Source organism: Haematobia irritans, chromosome 2, assembly GCF_050003625.1.
Source record: "Haematobia irritans isolate KBUSLIRL chromosome 2, ASM5000362v1, whole genome shotgun sequence".
Taxonomy (NCBI): Eukaryota; Metazoa; Arthropoda; class Insecta; order Diptera; family Muscidae; genus Haematobia; species Haematobia irritans.
In genome coordinates, this window is record NC_134398.1 from 201,681,496 (window position 1) to 201,699,656 (window position 18,161).

Consider the following 18,161-nt stretch of genomic DNA (forward strand, 5'->3'; position numbering starts at 1 on the left):
CAAGCGTGGTTTGTCAAGGGGAGGTATACTTCTCCTCAACACACCGTCCAATAAATCGGAAGAAGTAAAAGTACTTAAAAATTAACCATATTATCATTTGTTAAAGTGTTGGACACGGAGAACATACCTTTCCCAAACATATACCGGAAAATGATGCACCCTTTACGTTGCCTGTCAACTTTATGTAAATTTAATTTTTTTACTTAAAAAAGTCTGGCAGAAGCCTGTGGAAAAATCATAAAATTATGTACCAAGTTCCCATTTATCGACAATCCTCTACTTTCTATTTTCAAAAAATCGGGCAAAAGGGAACCCCCACAAGGTGAAGGTTCCCGTCCAAATACCCAAAAATCAAGTATACCATATTGATTTCATAAGCTTCCCCTAGGGCCTTTGTAACTTTCAATTAAACTTGAGAATTCTATTTTTTTCTGTTTTAGAGGAGGTCACAATATCGAAAAATGATATAGCGTATATTATGTAGACGTCCCACAAAATCTCAAGTAAATTATAAGCCCAAGTTTTAAACAGCAGGACAAAGGAAGGCCCCTCTTCCCTTTCAAATCTCACAAAATCAGATATCCATTATAATAATATAACCAAACCCACATCATCTGTAAATTTCAAGTAAATTGTAAAAGTTTAATTGGTTCATGTCATGTACTTGATGCGAAATGAGGTCTCCCTGTGCCCTCTTATTTTTCCCCGACCACGTATTGAAAAATCATAATCTCCCCCAAGTTCTCCCTAAAATTTCAGTAAGTTGACAATTTTAGTTTTCTCACTGTACTTTAAAAAAAGTCGGACAAATGGCAGGCCCCCTCCTCGACCAAATATCGAAAAATAAAGTAGCTGTTCTTTCCCTGGAGAACCCCTTCAACCTTCCCTGAAATTTTCAAGCAAATCGTATAATTTTGTTCCAATTTTCAAAAAGTCGGGCAAGGGGGAGGTGCCTCTTCCCGTGCCGTCCCACCCGAGACCTTTCCAACGAATACAAAACCGTGGAAATCGGTTCGTGCGTTCTGGAGTCATTGCGTCAGGAAGGAAAACCCGACTTATATTTATATAGTAGATTTTGTCAATATTTTACTTCTATAGAAAATTTCGTCAAAATATTATGTTTATAGAACATTTTGTCAAAATTTTATTTCTATAGGAAATTTTGTCAAAAATTTATTTCTATAGGAAATTTTGTCAAAATTTTATTTCTTTAGAAAATTTTGTCAAAATTTTATTTCTATAGAAAATTTCATCGAAAATTTTATGTCTATAGGAAATTTTGTCAAAATTTTATTTCTATAGAAAATTTTGTCACAATTTTATTTCTATAGAAAATTTTGTCGAAATGTTATTTCTATAGAAAAATTTGTCCAAATTTTATTTCTATAGAAAATTTTATCAATTTTTTTTAGTCATTGCGTCAGGAAGGAAGACCCGACTTATATTTATATAGTAGATTTTGTCAACATTTTACTTCTATAGAAAATTTCGTCGAAATATTATTTCTATAGAAATTTTTTTCAAAATTTTATTTCTATAGGAAATTTTGCCAAAAATTTATTTCTATAGGAAATTTTGTTAAATTTTTATTTCTATAAAAAATTTTGTCAACATTTTATTTCTACAGAAAATTTCGTCGAAAATTTTATGTCTATAGGAAATTTTGTCAAAATTTTATTTCTCTAGAAAATTTTGTCACAATTTTATTTCTATAGAAAATTTTGTCAAAATGTTATTTCTATAGGAAATTTTGTCTAAATTTTATTTCTATAGAAAATTTTATCAAAATTTTATTTCTATGGAAAATGTTATCAAAATTTTATTTCTATAGAAAATTTTATTTCTATAGAAATAAAATAAATACATATCGCCCGATATGTATTTATACGGTTCTAGAAGCTAGAGTTTTAGTCTGACTGGCTTCAAATTTGAATCACCTTCGATTTTTTTCCCGGCGAAGCGCCATTTTGAGTTTGACATTTAATTTTCCGTGCCAAGCTTACTCTCCAAAATGTCCCAGTCGCAAATACCCAATGGATTGAGATCCAGATATTTTGGTGGCCATTGTGCGGTAGAAATGAAGCGACGAGACTCAACTATAAGTCATTCTTAAGCATGCTGAGTGCAATGAGTATCGACATCTGAACTTATTACAACTTTGTGTCAATTACCCTATATTCACGCCAAATGCTTGCGATTTTCCTAAAAAAAATTAAATTCATCAATATTTTCTGTATGCTTGCATTTAAATCTCTCTGCATTCCTTTCCTTTATTTCAGAATCAACTTTCAAATATGATGGCTTGCCGGCTCTTAACTCTTTGGAATTTCTACCGGAATTATTCAAAAATCAAATGGAACGATGTGACAACAAGACTGTGACATCATCTAATTGTGCGACAACAAAGAAAAGCCTCGAATTACTTAACTCTTCTGATGGCAACAAAACCGAACATGCTTTATTGACTCTCACTGATGAAGCCCCCCAAATTTGTAAAATCCAAAAACCAAATGCATTTGCTGCTTTAGGAGGTGATAATAATGCTGATGATGTTCACATTACCGATTGTAAAACTCAGGCAGAACATCTTGGTCCATGTAATAAAGGAACTGATGAGATTGCATCAACTACAGCAAATGAAGCTGAAGATGATGACCGGTTTGATGTAAGCAATGTCAGCAAAGTAGCTGAATGTTCAATGAACAAAAATTCATGGAACACAAATTTTACAAATCCTCAAGTTCCCTGTGCTAAAGGCTATGGTGTGGATGGTGATGGAGATGCTGTCTCTTTCGATGTTAATGACAAAGGATCAAAGTTGAAATGTCCCCAATCAAGTGAAACTGGAGAATTTGATGAAAGTTTGTCTGGCACAAATATGGGCGTTAATGTGGTGGGTGGCCATGATGCCAATGCTGTATGCTCATCTCTAAAAGTACGTGATGAATTTGTGGAATTAAAAAACCAAAGTGACAAAGATATGCGTGCCAGTGACAATTGCCAAGTCGCTGAACTGAAATGTCGCAGAGATAAACAAGAAGCCGTCATGGTGGAACAGCAAAAACAAGCTCATCATCATATGAGGAGACATCATATGCAGCATCCTCATCATCATGATTCTGGTCACCCAAAATTTATAGAGAACTCAATTATGGTTATTGGCCTCAAACGTCTCCATAGGTCTTCTAGTCGTGACAGTTCACATGCCGCCAGTTTACCCAAAAACAATTGTCTTCACCATGATGATGACGATGATGATGACGGTGAGGCTGATGTTAATAAGGGTTCAATTGATAATATTGGAGGTGGCATTCAAGTTGGGGTAATTCGGCCTCATAGTCTCATAGATGTGGGTGGTGAAGCAGTTCAAGGCCCATTGAAATTTTCATCTGTCACCAAAGAAGATAGCAAACAAAATCATATCGACTTTAATGCAACTAAGGGTAAGTTTTTGTGTTTGCCATTCCGTATAAATTTTCTCTTTTCAGTTTTAAATTAGTTAAAGTGTATTTGGAATAGAGAGAAAAATTCTAAATTTGCACAGTTGTTTCCCTTTTCCTTAGATGGTATGATAATGATCTATCGTTGTGCTATACAATCGATTTGATTTTCAAACAACATCACATTGTAACATCCACTAAGTAGGTGGATGATGGAAAGTTTAGGGGTGACCAATAATTAACATTGTCATCCCTCATTGTTTATTTAAATTCAAAATTACTAAATCGAATGCCTTGGCCTATGGCTTTGTTTGTAAGGTCCTTTTGTTTCCACTAATTAATCTCACATTTAATCAAAATGTTTTGTATGGAAAAAATTTGCTATTTTGTCATCAAATTAGTCGAAAAGTTTTGGCAATGATGAATAGCCATGGAATAAATCGAGTACATCATACAGTACAATGACCTTTAACAAGGATTCGTGGGGCAGAAAGTGTAATCAAAGCAACTTTTATTTCCTCCACTGAAAAATATAATATTCAATTAAATTTTGGCCCACAAATTTTTAATAAAACCGAAAAACTAATTTATTAATTATTTTTTTAATTTTTCCGTAAAATCCCTTAATTTCCGTTAGTGCAGAAATTGTAATTATATCCCGGAAAAAATCATAGCCAAAAAATCAGTGAAAATGTTCCTTTTGGATGCGGACGTGGTGCGAAATTGGCGCAGAAGACGGAAAGAAATTTGAGGTCTGATCCGGATTCAGTGTTTTGGATATGAATTAAACAAAATTTGTGATATGTTGGCAAATAAATAATTTTTATAATTTTTTAAGGATTTTTAAATGCATCACAACGCTTGTCTGACAAGTATGACCTCAAATTTTTTCAAATATTCCAAATTTTTTTAGAATGGAATTAGCATTTTTTTGACAGAATTTAAATAATTTGTGCCGTTTTAACTTTTACTCTGTTTTTAACCTATTTACAAAAAAACCTAAAATTACCCATTACAAAATAAAAAAGTGAGATATACAAAACTTGAATTAAAAGAACTTCACGCGTAACTGAAAGCACGAACATCTTTTGGAGGACATTTTTGGAAGTTTTCTTTTACAACAACTTCAAAATTTTTTTGCTGGGTGAATAAATTGTATCAATTAATTTCGTGATTGCAAAAAATATATTACTTTTTCTGTGTACCAAGCAAAACCAGCAAACAAAAAAAAAACTTATTTGTCAAAAATTTTGTCAAATTTTATTCCTATAGAAAAACAAGTAAGGAAAGTTGGGCGGAACCGACTATATAATACCCTGCACCACTTTGTAAATACACATTTTCGATACAATATCAAATCCGTCAAATTTGTTTGGTGTTATATATAAAAGGTTTTGCGCAAATACAAACATTTAAATCTGACTCCATCTGAACAAAATTTATAATCTATAGACTTAAAATTTAAGTCGACTAATAATATAAAAAATATGGGAAACATTTAAATCTGAACCAATTTTGAGGCAACTTCGCAAAAGTGTATTTATGATTTATCGGTCGATAGAGTTATGTATTAGGAATAAAGGGAAATTTGAGACACGTTTACAAGTTTTCGACTTAGCAGTGGCGATTTTATAAGGAAAATGTGGGTAATTTGGCCATTTTTGCCCAAATCGAAAAAACCTATACGTGGAAGCTATATAGAAATCTGAACCAATTTCAACCAAATATGACATGAATAATTAGTATTTTAATTCTACTCCATGAGCAAAATTTCACGTCAATCGGACTACAACTTTGACCTCTGATATATATGGGAGCTATATCTAAATCAGAACCGATTTCAATAAAATTTTGCACACGTGACTACACTACTAATTGCACTCCTAGTGCAAAATTTCAACCAAATTGGGCCACAACTCTGGCTTCTGGGGCCATAGAAGTCTATATCGGGCGAAAGATATATATGGGAGCTATATTTAAATCTTAACCGATTTCAATCAAATTTGGCACACTTCACTATACGACCAAGTGTTATGCTTGTGCAAAATTTCAAGCTAATCAGGGTAAAACTCTGGCTCCTGGGTCCATATAAATGCATATCGGGCTAAAGGTATATATGGGAGCTATATCTAAATCTGAACCGATTTCTTCTAAAATCAATAGGGTTCTATTCTGACCCAAAACAGGAACTTGCGCAAAATTTGAAGGCGATTGGACTAAAACTGCAACCTACACTTTGATCACAAAAATGTGTTCAAAGACAGACGAACGGACGGACAGACGGACATGGCTAGATCGACTCAGGGACCCATCCTGAGCATTTTTGCCAAATCTGCCTATCTCGTCTCCTTCTGGGTGTTGCAAACATATGCACTAACTTATAATACCCTGTTCCACAGTGTGGCGCAGGGTATAATTTTGTCAAAATTTTATTTCTATAGAAAATTTTATCAAAATTTTATTTCTATAGAAATTTTTGTCAAATTTTATTTCTATAGAAAAGTTTGTCAAAATTTTGCCAATTTTTTATATCTATAAAAAAATTTGCCAAAAATTTTATTTCTATACAAAATTTCTCAATATTTTATTTCTATAGAATTTTTTTTCAAAATCTTATTTCAATAGAAAATTTTGTCAAAACTTTGTTTCTATAGAAAATGTTATTTCTGTACAAAATTTAATTTCTATAGAAAATTTTGTCAATATTTTATTTTTTTATAGAAAATTTTGTCGAAATTTTATTTCTATAGATTTTTTTTTCAAAATTTTATTCCTATAGAAAATTTTGTCAAAAGATTATTTCTATAGAAAATTTTGTCAATATTTTATTTTTTTATAGAAAATTTTGTCGAAATTTTATTTCTATAGAAATTTTTGTTCAAAATTTTAGTTGTATAGACATTTTTGTCAATATTTTATTTTTTTTATAGAAAATTTTGTCAAGATTTTCTCTATATAGAAAATTTTGTCAAAATTTTATTTCAATTTTCTCAAAATTTTACTTCTATAGAAAATTTTGTCAAAATTTTATTTCTATAGAAAAGTTTGTCAAAATTTTCAAAAATTTTGTCAATTTTTTATAACATATCTATAGAAAATATTGCCAAAATTTTATTTCTATAGAAAATTTTTTCAAAATCTTATTTCAATAGAAAATTTTGTCAAAATTTTATTTCTATAGAAAATGTTATTTCTGTAGAAAATTTAATCTCTATAGAAAATTTTGTCAAAATTTAATTTCTATAGAAAAATTTGTCAATATTTTATTTTTTTTTTTAAATTTTGTCGAAAGTTTATTTCTATAGACATTTTTTGTAAAATTTTATTCCTATAAAAAATTTTGTCAAAAGTTTATTTCTATAGAAAATTTTGTCAAAATTTTATTTCTATAGAAAATTTTGTCAAAATTATATTTCTATAGAAAATTTGGTCAAAATTTTATTTGTATAGAAAATTGTGTCAAAATTGTATTTCTATAGTAAATTTTGTCAAAAATTTAGTTGTATAGAAATTTTTGTCAATATTTTATTTTTTTATAGAATTTTATCAAAATTTTATTTCAGTAGCAAAATTTCTCAAAATTTTACTTCTATAGAAAATTTTGCCAAAATTTTATTTCTATAGAAATTTTTTTCAAAATCTTATTTCAATAGAAAATTTTGTCAAAATTTTATTTCTATAGAAAATTTTATTTCTGTAGAAAATTTTATTTCTGTAGAAAATTTTATTTCTGTAGAAAATTTTATTTCTATAGAAAATTTTGTCAAAATTTTATTTCTCTTGAAAATTTTGTCAATATTTTATTTTTTTATAGAAAACTTTGTCAAAATTGTATATCTAAGGAAAATTTTGTCAATATTTTATATCTATAGAAAATTTTGTCAAAATTTTATTTCTATAAAAAAATTGTTTTCAGATATCTCCCATCCCTTATATCTATTTGAATCAATATGGTTATATTTTGACCAAAAAAAATACTTTTGGCTCGATCGACTCAGGGGCCGACCCTTAGAATTATACCCAAAGGCACCAGGTGTCTATCTCGTCCCCTTCTAGGTGTTGGAAATATATGCACAAATTAACAAAAAAAGTAAATCCACCAGGAAGTAAAATTTTGGGGAATTTTGGAAGAGTTTGGGTAAATTTTAGCTAAATTGTATTACAAACGCACGACGATTTCATAAAAAAAATAAACATATCCGACAAATTCAAGAAAATTAATTAATTCATTTGTTTTCACTTATTAATGAAAATTTCGTAATTTGAAGAGAAAAATTGCAATTCGAAATTTGTGTATTTTTGGCAAAATTTACAAATGTTAAGAAATCTTGAATTTAAACTCGAATCTAGCAAAACATTATGTTTCGTTTGTGTAAAATTTCCTCCTTTTTTAGTGCATTTATCTAACTTACATTTATTAATGTCAGGCAAACTATCTCAAAACATAATAATTGCATGACCTAAAATATTATTACAATGGTTTTAGTGTCATATAGGGTTTTTGAGTGTATTTACCCTTCTCTATAGATTAAATCATTGAGAAGTCATTTGTCTAAATTTTTCTCTCAGTGTACCCAAACAATCGCCTACAATTATCCATGACAATCAAAGTAATTTTAAAAATTCAAGGTTTAAAAGAAAATTTTTCGCTTAGTATATTGATGATGATAGATGGGACTAGATTTCGTTTTACAATTTCTAAATCGTAACAAGGTTTAAAAAAAAACGAATTCCTTGGAAAAATCATAAAAAATGCAAAGGCGATAGAAAAAAAGGTAGGTAGGTCATAAAATTTTTTTATAGCAATTCCTTAAGGCGACTTGAAATTGCACGCATGTGAGAAACTCAGCATCGTTTTTTTTTGTTTTTTTTTTCAAAATAAAATTAAACTACAAGCCGAAATAAAATAAAAACGTTAACACGAAAAGGACGGCATCATAAAAACGCACCTCAGGTTAACAATGACTAGAGCATAGGCAGCGCAATAACTCTTGTCCCAAATACTCCTTTTTAGTCCTGTTTGTCGGCCTTAACATGTTAATTAGCTCATGGCGAGAAGGAAAACGTTAAGAGAGAGGGCGGCCATGGGTGACTTGGAAAGAAGAATGTCTTGTTGATTTTTCTGGCCGGGCTAGGCTACTGTGCAACGCTTAAACATATACAAATTCCGACAGACAGACAGACAGACGTACTCACTCTCGTCAACATCCCAATTTTATTAGCAGAAAAAAACCTAGCCTAGGTTCTATGTTGATTATCATCTTCAAGAGGTCACATCTATGATATTAAAATCAATTTTTTTTCGTCTTCAACCTTCCAATGTTAGCTTCTCTCACGTTCACATGGTGTTGTTAAATATTTCATGTTTGGCTCGGATGACCTAAATGGTGGTGATGGTGTTGGTGATTTTTGACTTATTTTTATGATTTCGCCTGCTTTTGAGGTATTGTTGTGTTTCGGTAGTTTGTTGTTTTTTTTTTTTACGAAAAGGTTTTACAATCTAAACACCTTGTGCTTAGTACTGGGCGAAAGTGAGCTGGGAGTGTTGAATAGTTTTGATCCTTGCGTCCATTGAAATGACCGAATGCACAGCACAGGACAGACGGATGGACAGACAGACATTTAAACAGGCTTTACTACCACAATACTTGGTAATAACCATAAAAACTACATATTCTTTATTTGTTTAGTTTTTGTCGTTTTTTTTTTCAACTTCACTATTTTATATGGCTCAAACAAATATCTTTTATTTTTTTTTTTTTTTTGGAGGAGATGGAAACACAACCCATAAAAAATTTACAATTTTATTTTAGTACAATTATATTCCTTTGGGTAAATTAAAACACTTCTACATGGTGTTTGTTTTTTTTTTCATTTTCTTTTAATTCGAAGAAAGTGAAATTGTCATAAAAACCAAACCTGAGAATTTGAGTGGCCTTGGCCGTGAAATTTTGGGATTTGTTTTTGTGATTATTATTAACTCTTATCTTGGTAGATTTATTAAAATGTCTATGTCAAAGCAGGAAATAAGTACAGTTTTTTAAAGAAATGTAATAAAAAAATTACCCTTTTGATGATACTCTATTTAACTCACACCAAAAAATCTAAAATAAAAATAAAGATAGAAATAAAAATTAGAGAAATATTTTTTTGAGTTCTCTAAAAGAAGGACAAGAAGACGTCTTCATCACCGACCATCAAATAAACATATTAATTATAGTTTTTTTTTAAGGATTTGCTTTTAGAGAAAAAAATTGCACTATTAAAGAATGAGGTAACAGGTAGACGGACAGGAATGACTCGTAAAAAACAAGTAAGTAAAGTCTAAAGTCGGGTGGGACCGACTGTATTATACCCTTCACCAATTTGTAGACCAAAATTTGTGTTACCATCTCAACTCCTTCATGAAGGTTTATATTCACATATACAAATATTTATATCTTAACCGATTTGGAGACAATTTTGTGTACTTCTACAAAATCTCTAGAACTAAAATTTAAATCGGCTGATGCCCTGGGATGAAGCAAAATGTTACTAAAAAATATGGGAAACATTTAAATTTGAACTAATTTTGAGACAACTTCGCAAAAGCGTATTTATGATTTATCGGTCGATAGATGTGTATTAGACTAATAGGAAAATTTGAGTCATTGTTAAAAGTTTTCGACTTAGCAGTGGCGATTTTATAAGGAAAATGTGGGTACTTTGGCCATTTTGGCCTAAATCGGAAAAACATATATATATATATATGGAAGCTATATTGAAATCTGAACCGATTTCAATTAAATTTCACACGCATAGTTACTATGTTAATACTATTTCTATTTCATATAAATCGGATTATAACTTTGACCTCTGTGGTCATACGACGGAAAATCGGGCGAAAGATATATATGGGAGCTATATCAAAATCTGAACCGATTTCAACCAAAATTAGTACGCACATCCAGAACCTGAATTCTACTCTCTGTGCAAAGTTTCAAGTTCAGTTCTACTCACTCTGTAAAATTTCACTTTTTCCTCTGTGGTCATATTACTCCAAATCGGGCGAATGATATTTATGGGAGCTATATCTGAAATCGGAACCGATTTCAATACAATTTGCCACACTTGCCTACACTACTAGTCGTATTCCTAGAGCAACATTTCAAGCAAATTAGGGTAAAACTCTGGCTTCTGGGGCCATATAAGTCCAAATCGGACGGGAGATATACGGGAGCTATATATAAATCGGAAATGATTTTAACCAAATTTGGCACACTTAACGATACTATTAAACGCACTCCTTGTGTAAAATTTGAAGCAAATCAGGACAAAACTCTGGCTTTTGTGGCCATATAACATAAGTGTAAATCGGACGAAATATATGTATGGGAGCTAAAGGGTGATACGGTAAAAATTTGGTCAAGGGAAAACGCGTGTAAATCGGTGAAATCGTTTATTTAAAAAATCAAATTAAATTTCTTTTTCAAGTTCAATTAGTATAAAATTCAGGAAAAATATTCAGTTAGGCTTCCGCTTTTCCAAATCCGAATTGCCGGGCCTCACGCTTGACACCTGCCATCAGATTTTGTACAGCCACCTTGTCCACATTCTTCGCCGCAGAAAGCCAGTTTGCCTTGAACTGCTGCTCGTCCTTAGCAGTTTTTATACCCTTCACCACTACTGTGGTACAGGGTATAATAAGTTTGTGCATTTGTATGTAACGCCAAGAAATAGTGGTCATAGACCCATCTTTTAGTATACCGATCGGCTTAGAATTAAATTCTGAGTCGATTTAGCGATGCCCGTCTGTCTGTCTGTCTGTCTGTCTGTCTGTCTGTCCGTCTGTCTGTTGATGTATTTTTGTGTGCAAAGTACAGCTCGCAGTTTTAGTCCGATTGTCCTAAAATTTGGTGTAGGGTCCTGTTTCGGCTCAAAGACGATCCCTATTGATTTTGGAGAAAATCGGTTCAGATTTAGATATAGCTGCCATATATATTTTTCACCGATCTGGTCATAATTGGCGTGGGTATCAACCGCTCTTCCTCAAATTCCGTACATCCGAATATTTTATGGGTCTCGAAAAACTTGCAAAATATCAACAAAATCGGTTCAGATTTAGATATATCTCCCATATATAGCTTTCGCCCGATTAACACTCATTTGCCCACAGAGGCCAATTTTTAACTCCGATTTAGTTGAAATTTTGCACAGGGAGTAGAATTAGCATTGTAACTATGCGTGCCAAATTTGGTTGAAATCGGTTCAGATTTGGATATATCTCCCATATATAGCTTTCGCCCGATTTACACTCATATGACCACAGAGGCCAATTTTTAACTCCGATTTAGTTGAAATTTTGCACAGGGAATAAAATTAGCATTGTAACTATGCGTGCCAAATTTGGTTGAAATCGGTTCAGATTTGGATATATCTCCCATATATAGCTTTCGTCCGATTTACACTCATATGACCACAGAGGCCAATTTTTAACTCCGATTTAGTTGAAGTTTTGCACAGAGAGTAGAATTAGCATTGTTGCTATGCGTGCCAAATTTGGTTGAAATCGACTCAGAGTTAGATATAGCTCCCGTATATATGTTTTTCTGATTTCGACAAAAATGGTCAAAATACCAACATTTTCCTTGTAAAATCGCCACTGCTTAGTCCAAAAGTTGTAAAAATGACTCTAAGTTTCCTAAACTTCTAATACATATATATCGAGCGATAAATCATAAATAAACTTTTGCGAAGTTTCCTTAAAATTGCTTCAGATTTAAATGTTTCACATATTTTTTTTACTAATATTGTGTTCCACCCTAGTGCATTAGCCGACTTAAATGTTGAGTCTATAGATTTGTAGAAGTCTATCAAATTCTGTCCAGATCGAGTGATATTTAAATGTATGTATTTGGGACAAACCTTTATATATAGCCCCCAACACATTTGACGGATGTGATATGGTATCGAAAATTTAGATCTACAAAGTGGTGCAGGGTATAATATAGTCGGCCCCGCCCGACTTTAGACTTTCCTTACTTGTTTTGGTCTTCTTTAGGTTCCGCTTGACAATAGCCCAGTATTTCTCAATTGGGCGGAGCTCTGGCGTGTTGGGAGTGTTCTTGTCCTTGGGAACCACCTGCAAGTTGTTGGCGGCGTACCACTCCATGGCCTTTTTACCGTAATGGCAAGATGCCAAATCCGGCCAAAACAGTACGGAACAACCGTGTTTCTTCAGGAAAGGAAGCAGACGTTTATTGAAACACTCTTTTCAAACACTCCTGTCCCGGAAGCTGCTTGTAGTCGGCTTTGACGTAGGTTCAGTGCTGCCGCTACTACTTCAATCGAAGTATTTTGCTTCATTTTCACAAAATTTACTTCGTCACTCCTTCTTTCAAAAATCTGCTTCACTTCTTGTTCTGCTTCAAATTTTAAAATTTTTCCCCATATTACCTAATTGTTTTTCCTATTCCTTTAATTACGATGAACATAGCGGTTGTAATCATTGAATTATTAACCGATGTGGACCAATTTTTGCATAGTTGGTTCTCTTAGAGGCTCTGCAAGCCAAATCGGGGGATCAGTTAATATGGGGGCTATATATAATTATGGACCGATGTGGACCAATTTTTGCATGGTTGTTAGAGATCATATGCTGAAGCCATGTACCAAATTTCATCTGGATCGGATGAAATTTGCTTCTCTTAGTGTCCCCGCAAGCCAAATTTGGGGGTCCGTTTATATGGGGGCTATACATAAAAGTAGACCGATATAGCCCATTTGCAATACCATCCGACCTACATCAATAACAACTACTTGTGTCAAGTTTCAAGTCGATAGCTTGTTTCGTTCGGAAGTTAGCGTGATTTCAACAGACGGACGGACGGACATTCTTAGATCGACTCAGAATTTCACCACGACCCAGTATATATATACTTTATGGGGTCAATATTTCGATGTGTTACAAACGGAATGACAAAGTTAATGGGGGGTATATTAACTTTGTCATTCCCTCCCTATGGTGGAGGGTATAATAAAATGAATTATATTGTTTGTTTTCAAAAATGTATGCTACTTCAATTTTATTCAATCTACTCCACTTTTTTCCAAAATCAACTTCACTCAATTTGTCACTAGCGGCAGCACTGCGTAGGTTTCGTCGTGTACAGCCTCCGGGATCGCGCTTTGGCCGTCGTATTTTGTTTATCATCGCGATTTGGAGTCACTTCCTTCTTGTAAGTCGATAGTCCGGCTCGTTTTTTGGCTCGATGCACGGTTGTAGACGATACACCCAGCTTATTTGCGGCATCTCGGAGAGAGAGGTTAGGGTTTCGCTTGAAACTACCGGCAACTCTCTTTGTTGTTTCAGCGGCTTCCGGTTTTCGATTTCTCCCCGATCCAGACTTCCTGGCTGTCGACAAACGTTCCCCAAACACTTTAATTACATTTGTAACGGTTGATTTGGCAACTTTTAGCGATTTTGCCAGCTTTGCGTGCGAGTAGCTCGGATTTTCGCGATGCGCGAGCAAAATTTTGATACGCTGCTCTTCTTGCTTGGACGGCATTTTGACAACTGAAGAGTGAATTCCAAAATCAAAATAGAAGCAACATTCTATACACACACACACCTTCAAAATGAGGGGTGTTCAGGTTTTTTAAATGCAAAATTGAAAGAAATACGTATCACCCTTTATATCTAAATCTGAAGCGAATCTGAATCTTCAAAACTCTTAATATTTATGAAAAATTGATTTTTTTTTTGTAACAAAAAATTAAAATTTTTATGAAAATGCTTAAAACTTTCGGTGAAATTAAAAAACTTCAAATTTTTATATGAAAAACTTATTTTGGCCACATCTCCTGAAATACGCGTTACAGAGCAAAACGGATATTAATTCGTGACCACAGCCCAAAAAGACGTAAAGTCGTTACCATCCCCAACAAAATCACAATTTCTATAAAAATCCTGAAATCACAAAATTTTATGACTACTCAAAGACCCAAATTTCGATAAAAAAAATCAAATCTCCAAACTTTTTATGAAAACCTTAGGTAAGGTTAGGTTAGGTTAGGTAGCCCGATGTATCAGGCTCTCTTAGACTATTCAGTCCATTGTGACACCACATTGGTGAACTTCTCTCTTATCACTGAATGCTGCCCAATTCCATGTTGAGCTCAATGACAAGGGACCTCCTTTTTATAGCCGAGTCCGAACGGCGTTCCACATTACAGTGAAACCACTTAGAGAAGCTTTGAAACCCTCAGAAATGTCACCAGCATTACTGAGGTGGGATAATCCACCGCTGAAAAACTTTTTGTTGTTCGGTCGAAGCAGGAATCGAACCCACGACCTTGTGTATGCAAGGCGGGCATGGTAACCATTGCACCACGGTGGCTCCCTATGAAAACCTTATTTTGATCATATCTCCTGAAATATGCATCCTAGTTCGAAAAGGACAATAATTCGTGTCATCCCCCAAAGTCAAACATTTTATAAAAATCCTCAAACATGAAAATTTCGATGAAAATCTTCAAAACTCCAAAATTTTAATTGGAACAATTTATTTTGGTGACATCTCCTTTAATATGTGTCCTAGAGCGAAGAGGACATTAATTCGTGTATACCCCCAAAATATCACAATTTCTGTAAAAATTTTCAAAAATTCAAATTTAGAAGAAATTTTAGAAAATTTAAATTTTTATATGAATATTTTATTTTTGGCCATATTTACTTAAATATGAGTCCTAGATCATATTTGAACAAGTATACATGGCCGTAAGTTCGGCCGGGCCGAATCTTATGTACCCTCCACCATGGATTGCGTAGAAACTAGCATCCACAATCGAATTACTTGGGTTGTGGTATCTTAAAACTTCTTAACATCGTTTTCTAAATTGTGAGTTAGTCCATACGTGGTATATTTTAGACAAAAAAGTTATGTATAGTTAAGTCTACAAATAATTAGGAATCGATATGGACTTTTTGCACGGTACGTAGAGAGCCAGAATTGAAATATGGGGGTCGCTTATATGGGGGCTATATGCAATTATGAACTTGATATGGACCAATTTTTGTGTGATTGGGGATCGATTTATCTGAGGGCTATATATAACTATAGACCGATATGGACCTAGTTAGGCATGGTTGTTAACGGCCATATACTATCACATTGTACCAACTTTCAACTCGGATGACATTTGCTTCTCCAAGAGGCTCCAAAACTAAATCTCGGGATCGGATTATATGGGTGTTATATATGATTATGAACTGATATGGACCAATTTTGGCATGGTTGTTAAATATCATATACTACCACCACGTACCAAATTTCAGCCGGATCGGATGAATTTTGCTTCTCCAAAAGGCACCGGAGGTCAAATCTGGGGATCGGTTTATATGGGGGCTATATACAATTATGAACTGATATGAACCAATTTCTGCATGGTTGTTGCGTCCCATATACTACCATCACGTACCAAATTTCAAACGAATCGGATGGATTTTGCTCTTCCAAGGGGCTCCGGAGGTCAAATCTGGGGATTGGTTTATATGGGGGCTATATATAATTATGGACCGATGTGGAGCAATTTTTGCATGGTTCTTTGAGACCATATACTAACACCATGTGCCAAATTTCAAGCCTAATCGAGGGATTCGTTTTATGAGGGGGCTATATATAATTATGGACCGATGTGGACCAATTTTTGCATGGTTGTTAGAGACCCTATAAAAACACCATGTAGCAAATTTCAGCCGGATCGGAAGAAATTTGCTTCTCTTATAGGCCTCGCAAGCCAAATTTGGGGGTCCGTTTATATGGGGGCCATACGTAAAAGTGGACCGATATGGCCCATTTGCAATACCATCCGACCTACATCAATAACAACTACTTGTGCCAAGTTTCAAGTCGATAGCTTGTTTCGTTCGGAAGTTAGCGTGATTTCAACAGACGGACGGACGGACATGCTCAGATCGACTCAGAATTTCACCACGACCCAGAATATATATACTTTATGGGGTCTTCGAGCAATATTTCGATGTGTTACAAACGGAATGACAAAGTTAATATACCCCCCATCCTATGGTGGAGGGTATAAAAAGTGTTTTTGGCCATACCCTTATATACATGTGACTACCCGAAAAAAAAATCAAAACTTTGATAAAAGATAAAATTTTATATGAAAAGCTCATGTTGGTCATATCTTCTTTGACGTTCTCGAGCGAAAAGGAGGTCAATTTGAGGCCGCCAACCCCAAAAAATTAAAATTTCGATGAAAATTCTCAAAAATCCAAAACGTCGATGAAAATTCACCAAAAAATCAAATTTCTATATCAAAACCTTATTTTGTTGTCCGGATGTGAAATGGATGTTCATGCAGGACTACCCCAAAAATCAAAACTTCGAAGAAAATCTGAGAAAAATTGAAATTTTTATATGAAAATCTAATTTTCGATATATCTTTTTAAATATGCTTTCTAGAGAGAACATTTTAATTCGTTTTAGTTTAATTCGTGACTATTTTTTTAAAAACTCAAAATTTCTATAAAAATCCTAAAAAAAATTAAAATGTCCATGAAATTTTTAAAAACTTAAACGTGTTTATATTATGGCCATATTTCCCTTACTATGCGTCCAAATTTTAAATGATCTAAACTTTTATGTGAAAAAAACTATTGTAAACATTAAATATGCGTCTAAATCGAAAAGGACGTCAATGCGTGACCAGCCCCAAGAAATATTAATCTTCAAAAAAAAAATTCAACAAACAAGTATTCAATAAAATCTTCAATAATCCAAATTTCGATGAGACTCTAAAAAAAAAATACAAAATCTTAATTTCAGAAAATCATCTAAAATTCAAAATCCTAATTTGGTCATATCTTCTGTGTCCCAAAGCGAAAAGGACGTTAATTCATTAAAATAAAATAAATAAAAAATTGAAATTAAAACAAGTATATACGGCCGTAAGTTCGGCCAGGCCGAATCTTATGTACCCTCCACCATGGATTGCGTAGAAACCTCTACGAAAGACTGTCATCCACAAATTTCAACTCACTCGGATGAGTGATCGGTTTATATGGGGGCTATAAATGATTATGGACTGATATGGACCACTTTTGGCATGGTAGTTAAATATCATATACTAAAGGGTGATTTGTTAAGAGCTTGATAAATTTTTAAAAAAAAAAAACGCATAAAATTTGCAAAATCTCATCGGTTCTTTATTTGAAACGTTAGATTGGTCCATGACATTTACTTTTTGGAGATAATTTCATTTAAATGTTGACCGCGGCTGCGTCTTAGGTGGTCCATTCGGAAAGTCCAATTTTGGGCAACTTTTTCGAGCATTTCGGCCGGAATAGCCCGAATTTCTTCGGAAATGTTGTCTTCCAAAGCTGGAATAGTTGCTGGCTTATTTCTGTAGACTTTAGACTTGACGTAGCCCCACAAAAAATAGTCTAAAGGCGTCAAATCGCATGATCTTGGTGGCCAACTTACCGGTCCATTTCTTGAGATGAATTATTCTCCGAAGTTTTCCCTCAAAATGGCCATAGAATCGCGAGCTGTGTGGCATGTAGCGCCATCTTGTTGAAACCACATGTCAACCAAGTTCAGTTCTTCCATTTTTGGCAACAAAAAGTTTGTTAGCATCGAACGATAGCGATCGCCATTCACCGTAACGTTGCGTCCAACAGCATCTTTGAAAAAATACGGTCCAATGATTCCACCAGCGTAC

The 18,161-nt window shown here is 33.5% G+C and overlaps 1 protein-coding gene across 1 annotated transcript in view; it reads left to right on the top strand.

Moving 5' to 3' along the window:
• nub (nubbin) overlaps positions 1 to 18,161 on the top strand; it is a 205,919-nt gene that overhangs the window by 138,244 nt on the left and 49,514 nt on the right. The window contains exon 2 of the mRNA XM_075297173.1: positions 2,280 to 3,443. Within this exon, the coding sequence (XP_075153288.1) occupies positions 2,280 to 3,443 (1,164 nt within the window). The remainder of the gene's footprint in view (positions 1 to 2,279; positions 3,444 to 18,161) is intronic.